Source organism: Gymnodraco acuticeps, unplaced genomic scaffold (genome assembly GCF_902827175.1).
Source record: "Gymnodraco acuticeps unplaced genomic scaffold, fGymAcu1.1, whole genome shotgun sequence".
Lineage (NCBI taxonomy): Eukaryota > Metazoa > Chordata > Actinopteri > Perciformes > Bathydraconidae > Gymnodraco > Gymnodraco acuticeps.
Window position 1 is genome coordinate 1,150,323 of NW_022991444.1, and position 17,736 is coordinate 1,168,058.

The 17,736-nt window shown below is 41.0% G+C and overlaps 1 protein-coding gene across 3 annotated transcripts; it reads right to left on the bottom strand.

Annotated features, from left to right (window-relative positions):
• Positions 1-1,615: 1,615 nt before the first annotated feature.
• On the bottom strand, positions 1,616-17,393 carry gss (glutathione synthetase). Of its 3 annotated transcripts, none has more exons than XM_034196496.1 (13): positions 17,061-17,393; positions 16,440-16,586; positions 13,631-13,776; positions 13,446-13,521; positions 10,880-11,019; positions 10,350-10,466; positions 9,672-9,752; positions 9,422-9,499; positions 8,729-8,798; positions 8,074-8,271; positions 7,455-7,536; positions 3,139-3,328; positions 1,616-2,109 (listed from the first exon to the last, which is right to left on the bottom strand). In XM_034196496.1, the coding sequence occupies exons 2-13, from the start codon at positions 16,569-16,571 to the stop codon at positions 1,986-1,988; spliced, it is 1,434 nt and encodes a 477-aa protein (XP_034052387.1). In that variant the 5' UTR covers positions 16,572-16,586; positions 17,061-17,393; the 3' UTR covers positions 1,616-1,985. The 3 variants fall into 3 exon arrangements, with proteins under 3 accessions (XP_034052387.1, XP_034052386.1, XP_034052388.1); XM_034196495.1 differs by having other exon boundaries at positions 1,619-2,109; positions 16,440-16,581; positions 17,060-17,389; XM_034196497.1 differs by having other exon boundaries at positions 1,622-2,109; positions 8,074-8,268; positions 16,440-16,581; positions 17,060-17,386.
• Between the last annotated feature and the right edge of the window lie 343 nt (positions 17,394-17,736).

Genomic DNA, 17,736 nt, shown 5'->3' on the forward strand with positions numbered 1-17,736 from the left:
GCTTTCTAAAAATATTTTTTGACATACTAAATTATGGCGGTTTTTGCATATTCTTCGACATTCTGTTCCATTTCATTATTTCTGATATTAAGGGCCGACGGGAGAGGAGCTGGAGTCAGCCGGACCACCAACAGGACAGCAGGGGCTGAAAGCATGGCTGCTGGGGCTGGTGGCCCTGCGTCCCAGTCTGTCGAAGGCTCCGCGTCCCTCCAAAGGCTAGGCGGGATCCAAGGACTGAATTAGTGGCCGGAAGTCGGACAGGAGCTTGAGCTAGCAGGGTGGAGAGTATGAAGAAAGTCTATAATCCAATCAGGTAAGGAATTCATTATAGCAACAGGCCGAGGAAGGTGCACAGATTTCTACTTGAAAAGGACCTGCCTGCGCGGGTCCATGATGTTGGTTGGATCCTTCTGTCACTCGAGAGCAATGCAGGGTGGGTCAAATAAAATGTACACAAGAATTGTGCATACAGGGCTTCCAGACTGATTCAAAAATTATAGTATTAAGTACAAAGAAATAATTAAGTGTGTGTCTTTAAAACAACAACAGTGGCAGTATGTATACAAGTGTGCATTTAATGGGTTACAATTCTGGAAAAAAACTGAAAATGACTACTGATGTGGGTTTGAAGATTCAACTCCATGAAAGAGGACAAGAATATGATATATTACAGCAGTTTTTTGAGAAACCTTTCGTAATAATAAATTGTATTTATATAGTGCTTTTCTCTGACTCAAGGTCGCTTAATCTAGGCACACAGGTTGCCTTGCGTGTGTTTTTGATAGCAGCACTTTACGTTAAAAGAAATCATGATATCAAAAACGGATAAAAACTTGGTCCTTATAAAGTTCTTCTGGAACCGCTCACATTTGTACTTCAGCCAAATCTCACGAGAGATAAAACAAATACATTAGTGCGGACCCCCTCTTACAACAGGACGTTCATTCTTCATCCACACTGATACCTCATTCACACCAACGGTGTTTCAGGGCCGGTTCGGAGCTGGAGCTTGAAAAGCACCGGGTTTTCCTGTTCACACCGCAGCGGAGCAGCCTCTTAGCTCCGGAATCCGGTTCGTTTCAAGCACCAAAAAATTGTCTAGCGAGAGCAAAAGCACCGCATACGTCACGCTTACGTCGAGGCAGGGGCGGGATCAACTCCTGAACAACAACAAAAAGCCGGCGTTTTATCCAGTTTGTACTAGGGCTGCACGATTTAAAAAAAAAAAAAAATCTAATTGCGATTTTTCTGACAAATATTGCGATTTGCGATATTTGTTTTTAAGCGACCCAACGGAAGTTTATTGTAAAATGCGGCCATAACTCCGGCTAGGAAGGTCGTATCAACGTGCTCCCGTCTCTAGCGCCCCTGCAGCCCGAGCTACGAGTGAAAGAACTAAACTTACATGAAACTTCCGTTGGGTTGCTTTAAAGTCAAGCTTCAGTTTAAGATTCACCCTGTAATAGAAACACGTGATGGAGCAGTACTAACCTGACTCAGAAACCATCTAGGAAAGCTCCATTGGAAGCCATTTGGAAAGGGCAGGCACTTTCAAAAGCACTTGGCAGGTGATTGGATCAATCTGTCTATCACCTTCTATCATGGGCTACTTCTGATTGATTAACAATGGCTGGTACATGTGGAGCACAGCACTTCTGATTGGTGTGGATGACTGACACACAATAAAAAAAAATTACAAAAAATCGCAGGCTTTGCGATTTGATAATCGCGATTTCGATTTAAAATCGATTAATCGTTCAGCCCTAGTTTGTACACAACGATGGAGAAACTTAACAAGCAGCAGTGGTCCACTGAAGAGACCAGCTACTGAACCTGAAAAGTTCTAGCATGGAGCTTGAACCGGAGTTGCGTTGGTGTGAATGAGGTATTACAGGAAAGGCTAGTTCATGTGAATCAGAAGTGGGTCCTTGACTTGATCTTTGTCCATTTATTTTGTCTGAAGCAGCAGGGAGGGGTGTAGACTCTCAGAAGAGGAGGGGGTTGTCCAGCACCGCCACCCCCGATGCCACGCCCCCGTCAGAGTGCTCTGAACTCTTGGTCCTCAGCAGGTGGCCCACACACTCGTTCAGCACCATGTCTTCACCTTTTCTGTTAGGGGACAATGAGAGGTAAAGAATTAGAAGATCAAATAAGGAACGTTACCCTAGATTCAAAGACTGATATTAAACATACGTACAGTTCTATCTGCTCGCAGTGCGATATTAAGTCATAGTTCAAACTTAAAACAATGAACTTGTTCTGAAAGTACAAAAACAGGTAGACTTTCCTTTTGTATTTGTTTCTCTTTAAACAATATGTATTCATGGGGCAGGATAAATGAAGTGAGCAAACTGAAGAACTGGACAGGAGAATGCAGGGCAAGATGTTAATGGGGGTATTTTGAAGGGGAAATGAATATTGAGAGTGTAAGATGTCATTATGGAGATACAGAAAATAAGTAGCATGTTAACAAGTTGTATTGAAAGAAGGATATTTTGTATCATGCCCCGATTAGCTTTTTTGATTTGGTATCAAATGAGCTCAAACACCCAGATTTAGGCAGAGAGCAAATAAAGCAACTTTTTGTTGTAGTTGTAGTAACTTCAATAGTTTTGTAATGATTCCCTTCTCAAAGACAGAAGACAGGATATCAAAAGCATGATTCTGACAAAACCACTGTTTGGCTGCATTAAAGAAAATATGAAAAGAGACAATGGGATGTCATCAGTGGCTGTGGGCAACAACTTATGTTCTTGTTTGAGAGGCAGAACACTAAATCCAGCTGTAATACTCCAAATGCTTGGTATTATTGACAGTAAAGTGTGTAATTACACTTAATGATTGGACATTGAATAAAAAAAAAGACATTTAGTTAAACAGGGCATTTTATGCATATTTTCAGGTGACATGTCTCCGTGCTTTAATGTTCAAAAAGCTCTTTATTTTTCTCATACTGCCTGTGCTGCAGCACCTCTTTTCACCCTCTGTCTGAAACCAGAGCCCAGTCTGCTCTGATTGGTTAGCTGGCTGGCTCTGTTGTAAATGTCCCGCCCCTTAGTCTATCAAGTACTGTGTCGGGGCACTAGCCAATATAAGAGCGAGTGTTACACAGTGATGTCATCAGTATTGATTACACACCTGACGTATGTTCCGAACACTCCCAGCTCACTGAGACAGGTGCTGATCTGGAGAGGAGCGTCTCGTCTCAGCAGGACGTTCTGGACGGGGGCGGGGTGAATCTTATCCATCAGGATATAAGCCGTCCTCTCGGTGCCGTCCTTCACTTCCTGCAGGACCTCGCACATCTCTGACCCATAGAAGTTGTTACCTAGAAATAAACAATATCTTAAAGGTCCCCTATTATACTGTTTTTCATCAATATGTTATAGGTCTCAGATATATACAAACATGTCTCTGAAGTGTTTGGCTGAAACACCAAACAGATCATTGCAGCATTACCCATACTCTGTTTCAGCCCTGTTTCCAAAGTGCTGATTCTCTGTCTGTTACTTTAGATGAAAATAAGGAGCCCCTCCCCACGCCCCTCTGAGAGACATTTGGTTACAAGAACTCAATGGTGCTCTAGGAGGAGATTCAGGTGATAAGGTGGGGGGGGGGGGGGGGGGGGGGGGGGGTTACCTTGGTTGGTGATTGGCTAACGGTTACACAAGACAACACATCGTTATGACATCATAAAGTGGCCAAAATCTGATCAGCTCATTTTCAGACAGGTTTTTATAGAAATGGATCAAAAAGAGAGAGAATCTTTGTTCCTGAAACTTTCTGAGTCTCTTTCCACAGAGGGGACACATGTTGATGTAGAAGAGACATGAAGAAGAGGGGACACATGTTGATGTAGAAGAGACATGAAGAAGAGGGGACACATGGTGATGTAGAAGAGACGTGAAGAAGAGGGACACATGTTGATGTAGAAGAGACATGAAGAAGAGGGGACACATGGTGATGTAGAAGAGACGTGAAGAAGAGGGGACACATGTTGATGTAGAAGAGACATGAAGAAGAGGGGACACATGGTGATGTAGAAGAGAGACGTGAAGAAGAGGGGGACACATGTTGATGTAGAAGAGACATGAAGAAGAGGGGGACACATGGTGATGTAGAAGAGACGTGAAGAAGAGGGGACACATGTTGATGTAGAAGAGACATGAAGAAGAGGGGACACATGGTGATGTAGAAGAGACGTGAAGAAGAGGGGGACACATGTTGATGTAGAAGAGACATGAAGAAGAGGGGACACATGGTGATGTAGAAGAGACGTGAAAGAAGAGGGGGACACATGTTGATGTAGAAGAGACATGAAGAAGAGGGGACACATGGTGATGTAGAAGAGACGTGAAGAAGAGGGGACACATGTTGATGTAGAAGAGACATGAAGAAGAGGGGACACATGGTGATGTAGAAGAGACGTGAAGAAGAGGGGACACATGTTGATGTAGAAGAGACATGAAGAAGAGGGGACACATGGTGATGTAGAAGAGACGTGAAGAAGAGGGGACACATGTTTGATGTAGAAGAGACATGAAGAAGAGGGGACACATGGTGATGTAGAAGAGACGTGAAGAAGAGGGGACACATGTTGATGTAGAAGAGACATGAAGAAGAGGGGACACATGGTGATGTAGAAGAGACGTGAAGAAGAGGGGACACATGTTGATGTAGAAGAGACATGAAGAAGAGGGGAAACATGGTGATGTAGAAGAGACGTGAAGAAGAGGGGACACATGTTGATGTAGAAGAGACATGAAGAAGAGGGGACACATGGTGATGTAGAAGAGACGTGAAGAAGAGGGGACACATGTTGATGTAGAAGAGACATGAAGAAGAGGGGACACATGGTGATGTAGAAGAGACGTGAAGAAGAGGGGACACATGTTGATGTAGAAGAGACATGAAGAAGAGGGGACACATGGTGATGTAGAAGAGACGTGAAGAAGAGGGGACACATGTTGATGTAGAAGAGACATGAAGAAGAGGGGACACATGGTGATGTAGAAGAGACGTGAAGAAGAGGGGACACATGTTGATGTAGAAGAGACATGAAGAAGAGGGGACACATGGTGATGTAGAAGAGACGTGAAGAAGAGGGGACACATGTTGATGTAGAAGAGACATGAAGAAGAGGGGACACATGGTGATGTAGAAGAGACGTGAAGAAGAGGGGACACATGTTGATGTAGAAGAGACATGAAGAAGAGGGGACACATGTTGATGTAGAAGATACATGAAGAAGAGGGGACACATGTTGATGTAGAAGAGACATGAAGAAGAGGGGACACATGTTGATGTAGAAGAGACATGAAGAAGAGGGGACACATGTGATGTAGAAGAGACATGAAGAAGAGGGGACACATGGTGATGTAGAAGAGACGTGAAGAAGAGGGGACACATGTTGATGTAGAAGAGACATGAAGAAGAGGGGACACATGGTGATGTAGAAGAGACGTGAAGAAGAGGGGACACATGGTGATGTAGAAGAGACATGAAGAAGAGGGGATACATGTTGATGTAGAAGAGACATGAAGAAGAGGGGACACATGTTGATGTAGAAGAGACATGAAGAAGAGGGGACACATGTTGATGTAGAAGATACATGAAGAAGAGGGGACACATGTTGATGTAGAAGAGACATGAAGAAGAGGGGACACATGTTGATGTAGAAGAGACATGAAGAAGAGGGGACACATGTTGATGTAGAAGAGACATGAAGAAGAGGGGACACATGTTGATGTAGAAGAGACATGAAGAAGAGGGGATACATGTTGATGTAGAAGAGACATGAAGAAGAGGGGACACATGTTGATGTAGAAGAGACATGAAGAAGAGGGGACACATGTTGATGTAGAAGAGACATGAAGAAGAGGGGGACACATGTTGATGTAGAAGAGACATGAAGAAGAGGGGACACATGTTGATGTAGAAGAGACATGAAGAAGAGGGGACACATGTTGGATGTAGAAGAGACATGAAGAAGAGGGGACACATGTTGATGTAGAAGAGACATGAAGAAGAGGGGACACATGTTGGATGTAGAAGAGACATGAAGAAGAAGGGGATAACATGTTGATGTAGAAGAGACATGAGAAGAGGGGACACATGTTGATGTAGAAGAGACATGAAGAAGAAGGGGACACATGTTGAGGTAGAAGAGACATGAAGAAGAGGGGACACATGTTGATGTAGAAGAGACATGAAGAAGAGGGGACACATGTTGATGTAGAAGAGACATGAAGAAGAGGGGACACATGTTGATGTAGAAGAGACATGAAGAAGAGGGGACACATGTTGATGTAGAAGAGACATGAAGAAGAGGGGACACATGTTGATGTAGAAGAGACATGAAGAAGAGGGGACACATGTTGATGTAAGAAGAGACATGAAGAAGAGGGGGACACATGTTGATGTAGAAGAGACATGAAGAAGAGGGGATACATGTTGATGTAGAAGAGACATGGAGAAGAGGGGACACATGTTGATGTAGAAGAGACATGAAGAAGAGGGGACACATGTTGATGTAGAAGAGACATGAAGAAGAGAGGACACATGTTGATGGTAGAGAAGAGGGGACACATGTTGATGTAGAAGAAACATGAAGAAGAGGGGACACATGTTGATGTAGAAGAGACATGAAGAAGAGGGGACACATGTTGATGTAGAAGAGACATGAAGAAGAGGGGACACATGTTGATGTAGAAGATACATGAAGAAGAGGGGACACATGGTGATGTAGAAGAGACGTGAAGAAGAGGGGACACATGTTGATGTAGAAGAGACATGAAGAAGAGGGGACACATGGTGATGTAGAAGAGACGTGAAGAAGAGGGGACACATGTTGATGTAGAAGAGACATGAAGAAGAGGGGACACATGGTGATGTAGAAGAGACGTGAAGAAGAGGGGACACATGTTGATGTAGAAGAGACATGAAGAAGAGGGGACACATGTTGATGTAGAAGAGACATGAAGAAGAGGGGACACATGTTGATGTAGAAGAGACATGAAGAAGAGGGGACACATGTTGATGTAGAAGAGACATGAAGAAGAGGGGACACATGGTGATGTAGAAGAGACGTGAAGAAGAGGGGACACATGTTGATGTAGAAGAGACATGAAGAAGAGGGGACACATGTTGATGTAGAAGAGACATGAAGAAGAGGGGACACATGTTGATGTAGAAGAGACATGGAGAAGAGGGGACACATGTTGATGTAGAAGAGACATGAAGAAGAGGGGACACATGTTGATGTAGAAGAGACATGAAGAAGAGGGGACACATGTTGATGTAGAAGAGACATGAAGAAGAGGGGACACATGTTGATGTAGAAGAGACATGAAGTGCTCAATGCTCTCAGCAGTAGTAACTGTGGAAAGCACAACAATGAAGATACTGACAATTCAAAGTCCTCTGGTTTCAGAAATGGTCGATATGAATCTTACCTCCTCCCTCTCTCTGAGGCTTCAGGACAAACCGGTCTGGTGCTGCCAGCGCCATGGCAACCGTTTGGTCACCTTCGGGTCCCTAAAGACGAAAAGGGCAACAAAGGAAGTCAATTATGCATCAGCAGCACACACTTCTTTTGTGACTTCATGAAAATACTTGATGTGATGTAGTGGGAGGAGTAGGCCACTAGGTGTCACTGCTGCGTTGTCTATTCCGAGGAGAATTCAGCAAACTCCTGTTTGGGCTGTAATTCTTTTTTTAATTGTAGGTTGCAATGTATTTTACACTTGGAAACTGGATCACTAGATAAATGTTGGTGGGTTCAAGTAATGCATAGTTGTGTTTTATAATGTGGCAAATCTTTGTGCTAGCTTCTAGTAGTTCCTTTGATTATTTAGATTTGTGTTGATCACTTGAAAGGCTATGAAGCTATCTGCAACTGTGATAGATGTCAAAAAGAATCTTCGCTGTCAGACATAAAACCTTTGACGGTCTAAACTACAATCCCCAGCCCTACGACAGAGTTCCATGGGAGTGCAGAGAGGAAGTGAGTCTTATATAAAACTGCTCAATAACAAAGCTGAAAGGACTGAGTAGCGTGTGATGTTTTCTCACCATGTCCAGAGTGTAGAGCCCAGCGAACGTGGCTCTGATCTGATCCACTACCTGGGGCTGGTGGGGGAAGAACTTCTCCAGAACTCCAGGTGTGGCGAGCACCTGCTGGACCTTCTTGGTTCCGACCAGGTGAGTGCTGATGTCGGGACACTTCACAGCCAGAGAGCGCTCCATCATCAGACGAGCATCCCAATCCTGCTATCAAAAAGATATCATAAAAGCCACAAATGCTGTTTTTCTTACCTTCTAGTATGAACTATGAAACGTTGAGTATATTTAACCAATGATGGAACATGAATGCATTGAGACCTGGCTTAACACATAACATTTACATTTTAACCCAAACCTTTGACCAGTTCCCACATTTTAGCACTAGTTGCTGCATTTGACCAGTGGTGTAAGGTAAACACGTTTATCAACCCAATTATTGTACCCGAGTGCACATTTAAAGTATTTGTACTTGATTGTTTTCTTTATTGCCACTTAATACGTCTACACCACTGCAATTCAAAAGGGAAATATGATGTACTTTTTACCTAATTGGACCTATTTGACAGCTTTAATCACTTTACACATTTTAGTTTATAAAATATGATGCTTTATAATGGTCATAATTCATAACTACCACAACTAGAATACAATTTAAAGTGAAGACCTTTTCAGAATTGTAGTTCTGAGGCATGTATCCATTCCTGAAGTACACCACAGCAACCTCCTGGCCATCACTGCAGAAAGACAAATATGAAAGCACATTAAAGAACCACTATTTTACTCAATTCAAGGTTCAGATTTGGATGTAGTTTCTCTACGGTGACGCGTCTCCATGCTTTAATGTTCAAAAAGCTCTTTGTTTTTCTCATACTGCCTGCGCTGCAGAACCTCCCTCAGGAGACAAACTAGGGCTGCTCGATTATGGCAAAAATCATAATCTCGATTATTTGGGTCAATAATTGATATCACGATTATTAAAAACGATTATCCATTTATTGAAAAATAAAAAGGTGTAGTATGTTTTTAACAGTTGATTAACCTGAACTTTCAAATTCAACTGAAAAACCAATAATAAAAAAAAAAATGATTTCGATTATGTTGTTTTCATAATCGTTGCAAACCAAAATCTTAATTGCGATTAAAATATGATTAATTGAGCAGCCCTAAGATAAACACAGGGATGTGAGCCTTTGCAGCCCATTGACATGCACACAAACCTATAGAACACACTACAGGAAAGGGAAAACCCCTAAAAGCAGAATCGGGTCCCTTTAAGTCAACGTGATCATAGTTATATAATTGTTACCCATGTAGCCATATCGTTGTTATAACATTTATTTATTGACATTTAACTTACACAAATAGCCTCTTATCCCGATCCATGGATCCTGTTTTAGAAACATCATCGAACCGCCTTCTCATTGTGGCAATGTTTCTGAAACACAGGGACAATAGTGGGCTGGTAAAAAAGAACAAACCCCTTCCTCCCACAACATTCAAATGCAATTGGGGCGGGACACGACCATTGAAACTAAATGTTCCAGCGTGTCAGGCTTGTTCCATTGAAACAACATTACTGATCATAAAAGCAGCTCCTCTCAACTCACCTGTTCCACAGCTCTTTCTCAACATATCGGTGATCAAAGATGTTCCTCTGTCCCTCCTCCACCAAGAACATGACGACGGCTCTGTAATGACAGTCATTGCTCCGGTCAATCACTCTTACAGCAATTCTGTATTCTGAATGAATTCACTCATCACATCTTAAGTTAGTATGAAGGAAATACATTCAGGATGTGCTGTTATGGAGGTAGATTGGTCTCAATATCATTTGTGTGAATAGATCGATAACCCGTTGGTAAATGTGTAATCAGTCAATGTAACACACTTTCCACAAATGCAAAGAAAAAGGTTGAAGGCAACAACAACAAAATTCTGCTTATAAACAAATTCCCAAAAAATGATTTTGTATCGATTTACAAGTAAATTAAAAGTGTTTGTGAATATCTTTCCAACATCTGCAATCATCATTTTTGGAGCGTGTAATTCCCTGCTCATGTCCTGGTGTCCACATTTCAAAGTAAGAGCATACTGTGGCTAGTAACATGCATTCTTTATTATCTAAATGGGACAATATCAGTGTGTGCTAATGGTTGCATGTTTTGTATCTACTGTAGCACACACTTGTGTATACATTGTGTGCTGTACCTAGCCTTCTTTTAATGTGTTCTTTCAGGTGAGTCAAAATCCCAATGCACAAATGTACTATTTACTTTCATTCCTACTTCTCTGATCCATAGAGCTCCCAGGCTTTAGCCACGGCCCGGGCCAGGCCTGCTGCAGGGTTGTTGTCCAGGATCCGCTCACTCTGCTCCAGCTGCCCGGCCAGCTGAAGGATGTGTCTGGGGGGAAGGGAACAATGCTTACAGCAATTTGAACAAATATTAAATAAAGAAAAACAGTAAGAGTTGTTGCCTTAATATGGAAAGTTATTTAAGTCAATACCAAATTAATTAATTAATAGATTACTAAATAAATATGCCTTAATAATAAATAGGGTGAAACATTAAATAGATATGTCTAAGATGTAAATAAATGAGGCGATACAAAAACAACAAAAAATGACTTATAGTTATAAATGAATTAATACATTTTTTCCTGAAGAAATACATTTGGAAATATTAAATAAACGTCTTCTGAATAAAGTCATTCTGGAAAAATAAAATAAGACAGTTTTAACTGATGTTTCTTTGATATAGATGTTCTCCCTAAATCAATGGAAGAACAGTCTATATATGAAATGCTGATGACTCACCGGTGAACATCTGGCGTGTGGGATGAGAGCCCTCCAAAGCTGGCGGCGATGGTGTTGATCTCGATCTGCTTCAGAGACGAGGAGCCGTCCTCCGCCTGGTCCAGCATGTAGTCGGAGCGATTGAGACCACACACCACAGACTGGAGAGCAGTTAGAGAAGTCAGTCAGACGACTCACATTCCCAAAGGTCACACAGACAGTACGGTGTCAAGGCTCAAAACTGGAGCTATTCCCAACCATTATCACAATACAACACTTTGTTTTTTAAGTCCCATCATTAACCATATGTTCAGCTTCTCAGTTTTAATCAATAACAGTTGTTCTTTGTCTTATGGGATAGTTCATTTAAATATTGACTATTTTGCTATTTAAATATAAATCTGAATGCCATTTTGATCTATTTTCTGATATTTTAAAAACCAAGTATGCATTATTATTAGGGCTGTCAAACGATTACAAATTTTAATCAGATTAATCACCATTCGAACTATGTCCAAAATATGCCATTTCTTTATGTATATTTTTGTGGGAATGGAAAGATAAATGAAAGAAGGCGGATATATCCATTTAACATACAGTATCTATGTTTATTATAATGTTTTTCTGGGTGTCAAAATGAAAGACAACCCACACACCTATCAATCATCAAACCGTGGGGGGGGGGGGGGGGGGGGGGCGGCTAGTGGAGTACTTCGTGACCACAGAGTGTGAACGTTGTGATCAGCTGTTTTAGCGCAGTTCTCCAGTGAAGGGGAGGAGTCTCCCTCCGCAGCCGGTTGGCGTAGTTTTGGCACAATTCCGTTGTACAGACCGACGTTAACAGCAGCCCTGTCTGTGCACACGGAGACCGACTCTGTCGTCCGGTGATCTAACCGCCTTCTGGAAAAGCTTCACAAGTACGTCGGTACGCAAATGCGCTTTGTGACACAAGTGACGGTACGCATTTCAGATTACGCACATAACCTGCGTACCAGTTATGTGCACCCCGTACTACAGCAAAAGTATTCTCCGTCGGGACTTCCTGCAACAACACCACGCCGTTATCAAAGATGTTCTATTGAGAAGACGATCACTACGTGACAAAAGTTTTCAAAACCGTGGCTACTGAAATCAATCTTACTAACTGCTGTCTGTTCAATTTACTCCGCGCGAGTTGGCAGACTTTATTTTGCTTACTTTAACATCATTTTTCATGGTGGGGCTAAGCCATTTCTTGGAATGGGTGTAGCCTACCCCAGCCATACCCTGGCGCTGCCACTGGTGGCACGTATGGGGCGGGCCATTCTGCACATGCGTTAAATGCGTTAAATATTTTAACGCAATTAATTCAAAAAATGAATTACCGCCGTTAACGCGATAATTTTGACAGCATTAATAATTATATTAACTAAGGAAACAATCTGCAGTTCAATCTATAAACATGTTATTGTTAGTAGCAGCCCTGATGTTCTTTTAATTGGCAGGCCAGTGTGGTCAAGCCAACTGAAAGACTAACAGGCTTGAGAAATAGTGGCAACATTAAAACTACTAATAAACTAGTTTATAACTTCATTTGGATGGAAACATCTCTATGCAATGTCAATCCAACAGGGTCATTGCATAGAGATGTGGAGAACTTCTGAATGATCAGCCTCTTTCTTTCTCTAACCCACCAATGACTTTCAATGACTTTTCCTTTTCCTTGACCTAATTTTCCATGACCAAAACAATTACCCTTTCTCAGCGGTACCACTGAAAATGGTTTATTTTAACATGGAACAGGAAAACAAGATCTGCATATGAAACATGTCGTGCCTATCTAAAACAAATCAAATAGTAGGCTTACTAGCTTCAACACGCTAAAGCAACTAAACTCTCAGCAGCAAAACACCTCGTCAGTTAAATGCCATTTTACTTTTCATTACTATACGACACAGTATGTATTATCATTATAGTATTACTATTTCGGCGATTAGCTAAAATATTAATTATATTTGATGCAACTTTAGTTACAATTCCATGACTTTTCCAAAACTTTGGGAAAAATATTGTTTTCCAGAACTTTTCCAGGGCCTGGAATTTGCATCTTGAATTTCCATGACTTTTCCAGGTTTTTAATGACCGTAAGAACCCTGTATGCAGACCCGTTGAGTTTTTGTTTTTCTATGTTGATGATTGCTGCACTGCAAACATGCCGAGTCTTAAATACCATAGGTTTTGTTAAATTGCAGAAAGTGTGACCTTAAGGGCTTAGTTCAACTGGAAGCCCTTTGTAATGGCTGAAAACATATATGTTGCTCTTGTATTAAAATGAACAAATCCTAAATGTTATTTGTCTGGCAATTCATTCTATTTGAGTTTCTATGCATTCTTGATGCTGCGAGATGATAACACTAACTGGTTTACTTTATAACCTAATAATCATGCGATCAAATGTATGCATTGTAAATATCCTCCATTGTTTCATTAAAAAAAAACGAATGACTTGTTTGCTGTGGCAAGACAACGAGGCATGCACCCCAAAACAACAGACACTCTTGAATCTAACAAGACGGATAAAGGACAGTCTACAAAATGGCTGACATACCTGAGATGTTCCTTCTTTTACTATTTGTTGGTGGATCTTGAACAACCTCGCAGTGAAATCATCCACCTCAATGGTGCTATAAACAGAGGAAGTCACCATGTTAAAATCCTGAAATCCAATTAATTGAACAACAATCAAGGTGTCACAGATTCAGAGGATGCTACTATATTGTGATATGATGCTACCTTGCTAGAGCGTCCTGCAGGAATTCAGCATCCTGGCTGATTTTGTCCACCAGTGTGTTGAAGTGCGTCTGCACAGCCAGCGCCTGGGAGAACGCCGCCTCAGGTACAGGTGTGGGGAAAAGTGTGAATGGAGCGTACGTCACCAACTGGAAACAAATCACAACACACAAGCATCGGTTGAATCCCTGTAATTGCAAACACAGGCTTGATGAAGGTCTGTCCCAAATCCTGTGCTCTAAAGGCAAGGCAAGGCAAGGCAAGTTTATTTATATAGCACCTTTCAACACAAGGCAATTCAAAGTGCTTTACAAAAAACGAAAGACATTAAGAAAATGGCATTAAAAATCAGTCATTAAAAAGAAAAGATACAAGTTAAAAGTTACAGTGCAGTTTAAGATGTGAATAGTTCAATTAAAGTCTTCAGTCTGGATTTCAAAGTAGTCAGAGTTGCAGCGGACCTGCAGTTTTCTGGGAGTTTGTTCCAGATATTTGGAGTATAATAACTAAACGCTGCTAAAGAGGAATACATTCCTAACATTACTTCCCATTGACTACGCCCGTTTTGACACTAGTGGCTTAACAGCACTCTGGAATGTAGCTCAAGGGGTTAGTGCTCTTTCCTGCAAATCAGGGGTTCAGCGGTTTGATCTCACCCTCTGCAGTCAACATGTCAAAGGGTCCTTGGGCAAGCAAGCCAACCCTAAAATGCTCATTTAGGCAGGTCCATGGCATTGAGTGTAGGCAACTGGCTTTGGATAAAAGTATTAGCTTAATACCATGTAATAATCTAATGTCCTCTTACTGGCTGTGGCTCACTTCACAGAAATACATCTCCATTCTTTTTCGTCACATTAGAAACTGATTGGACTGATATATATTTAGATGCTTGAGTGAAAAAAAAGAGAAGGAGCACTATTGGGGTTGTACGTTTCTACGTATTTACTGATATCAGAAGAATTGCTGCAGATACATTTCATTGGCAGATTAACTGTTTGGTAGTTTGTTCAAGTGTTTTTATTGGTTTGTGCATAGGATATACTACTTGAATATAGTGTTAATTTCGTTGACTAAAACTATGACGAAATATGTTCGTCAACGACCTTTTTTTCCATGACGAAAACGAGACGATGACGAGACGGCACCGACGGCAGTAAACAATAACTAACGAAATCATCATGCAATATCGTTGACGAAAGATTTGACGAGACGAAATATTATCAAAGATAACGTTACATCTCTGATAGTCAGTTTTTCTCCCAGCAGTTCCATTTCCGGTGCTGCGGCTGGGCAGCAGCTGTGTGTCTGTGGTGCGCGCGGCGGTAGATTTGAATTACACCGGGCAGCGGCACACTGAACTGTCAGGAAGACTCGGGTCTAACTCATGGTCTAACTAACCTTATTTAACAGAAAATAAAATGGCAACAACAGGGCTTGGGAGCAGTGGTCGCACTCGCATTAACCGAATACCCCCCGTCAGCGCGAGTGATTGATAAATTGTGCACTCGACGGGTAATAATGGATTATGACGGAAATGTTACGATCCTGTCCGTCAAAATGACTGACAACGAAAAAGTCTAAAGCCACCACTGCTTGGGAGAAAGAAACGATGTGATATTTGGGCCCATTTTCGCTACAATGAGGCGGAGATAAAAAGCGAATGCATTGTTTCATCAGAAGGGAAGCAATGTGGCCATAACACAGCTGGTAAACACACCACAAACCTGAGCAGATACTCTCTGCAAAGCTGCATTCTTAATCATTCAATCTGTGTTTTTCATCAAATAAGGACAAGATATAATCTTATTTATTTATATACTAAAATGACAAATGATTGGTTTTGGCTAGACTAGTTTGACTGAAATGTTCTATATAATCTGATGACTAAAAAAGACTCAGTTTTCATTGACAAAAAGTAGACTAAAATGCTCAGACTTTTAGTCGACTAAAACTTGACTAAATAAACACAGGATGAAGGTGACTAAATATGACTAAAACTAAAAAGAAAATTTCACACAGGACTAAGACTAAAACTAAATAAAAAAATAGCTGACGAAATTAACACTACTTGAATAGTGACTTTATTACATAGCTCTTAATGAATACGATATTTCTCTCTGTGTATTGAACCTTGTAGTCCTGCAGCCTTTAAGTTATGGCAAATAAATTGGAGGCTACAAGCCACCAGTTACAATGTGAAAACAAAGCTACAGTAATAATAGTTGAGTGTAGGGCTGCTCAATTAATCGTATTTTAATCGCAATTACGATTTTGGCTTGCAACGATTATGAAAACAACATAATTGAAATAAAACTTTTTTTTTTTTTTATTAAATTGGTTTTTAGTTGAATTATACTTAAAGTTCAGGGTACTCAACTGTTAAACACCTACTGTTCACATTTTTTTTTCAATAAATGGATGTTTTTAAAGTAAATGGATAATCGTTTTTAATAATCGTGATATCAATTATTGTCCCAAATAATCGAGATTATGATTTTTTGCCATAATCGAGCAGCCCTAGGTAAGTGTTACAAAAATTTATTTTAGTATTACATAATTGTATAACCCTGACACAGGTGTTTCCATTGTCTTACTATATGAAAACGTTTTGCAAATGCACTCTACACCATGCTGTACAAGCTGTAACAACTGGGATGGGATGAATGTAGCATTAGAATAGAGCCAGCTGATGAAAAGGGATTTGATGTATGCAAAGCGTGACTATACATTGTCAGATGTCAAAGCCAGTCTTCACTTTACAACATTATCATAGTATTCATGCAGGTGAGCTTAAAAAGTGTTCATGTCCTACCTCTGATGAGTTGGGGGTCTCTTGGATCCTCATTAGAACACCTTTCAGCAGTGCTGCATCTTTTGCCACTTCCGCCAAGTTTTCTAATAGTGTAGTATTCATCCTTATCTTCTCTGGTATTGCGTTGGCCATTTTGATTCTCCTGTCGTGGAGGGAAAAAAGAAGAGTATAGGAGGTGTGTTGTTTGTGCTAGGCGAATTTCTACACTTTACAGTCAATTTGAAAATCCTAGCAGGTAACAATTTTGTATTTTGATTGCTAGGTTAACTTTCTATTTCCAAGATGATATCATAATCTGTCAGTAAATAATCTGCACAGTCGTTTTGAACATACCTGCTAAGGTACAAAACTACAACAAGGCTAAGTCAATGTACTTGCTGCGTAGTTCTATAGCACCTTTATGGCGACAAATATTCCAGACAGTTAGCCCAATAACACATGTCATTAGTTTGCTTCCTGGGTAGTACAGGTTATAGGTCCGTGAATATACCTACTACCAAAACCAACTGTCTGTAAACTAACACAGCCTGAGATTTATCCAAACAGCAGGCTAACAGTTTACTTTCAAAACATTGGTTGTATAGGTTAAACACCTTCGTTAGTAGCTAGTTGATATCTACCTTCAAGCTAGCAGGTTTTTCCAGTCGGTGTTCCGTGTCCTTCTCGACAGGTCTCACAGCACAACGTGTGTAAACCAGGTTATATTTATTATAGAGAAGCACTATCCTTCATAATGTGTCAAATCGAGTTTCTGTATTGTTTTACAGTCCGAACTCCAAACGTTTGAGACAAGCGAAACCGACGCAGACCTGCGCAATTGCGATCAACGTCTTGCTAGTGCGTTGCATGATGGTTAGTCATTTTGTCAGACCGGGGTTGCGTTCCGATAATCCAAAAAATCAGCTCCTAAATTCTAACCCTATCTCCTATTCCCTGATCTCTGAGTGAAACGTCACAGGGTTAAGGGATAGTGGATAGGAGAATTCAAAAGGACTTAGGAGAAGAGACTGCGGTACTTTAGAGAATCCGAATGCACTTTCACTATCCGACGTGGTTATGATGCGCCAGCGGACGTCATGAATGTGCGTCTGCTGCTGTGGGGAAACTATGGAAACTACAGTTTTCTATACAGCGGACTACAACATGGATGTTTAATAAGAACGAGGGACTACTGTAAACTCATCTAGAGACTCTGCACCGTGCTCTGATGCTGTTGATTTATGCTTTATGAACGTGGACAACAGAGAAACATATTCTTCATGACCAAAGTTGGAATTGAAATAAAAAAGGAAAGTGA

Excerpts from the sequence above, each read along its gene's own strand:
- gss (XM_034196496.1), bottom strand. The coding sequence starts at position 16,571 with ATGGCCAACGCAATACCAGAGAAGATAAGGATGAATACTACACTATTA. Across the intron at positions 10,467-10,879 it reads CACACGCCAGATGTTCACCG|ACACATCCTTCAGCTGGCCG; the intron begins GTGAGTCATCAG and ends CCTTCCCCCCAG. Across the intron at positions 7,537-8,073 it reads GGCTCTACACTCTGGACATG|GGACCCGAAGGTGACCAAAC; the intron begins GTGAGAAAACAT and ends TTTCGTCTTTAG.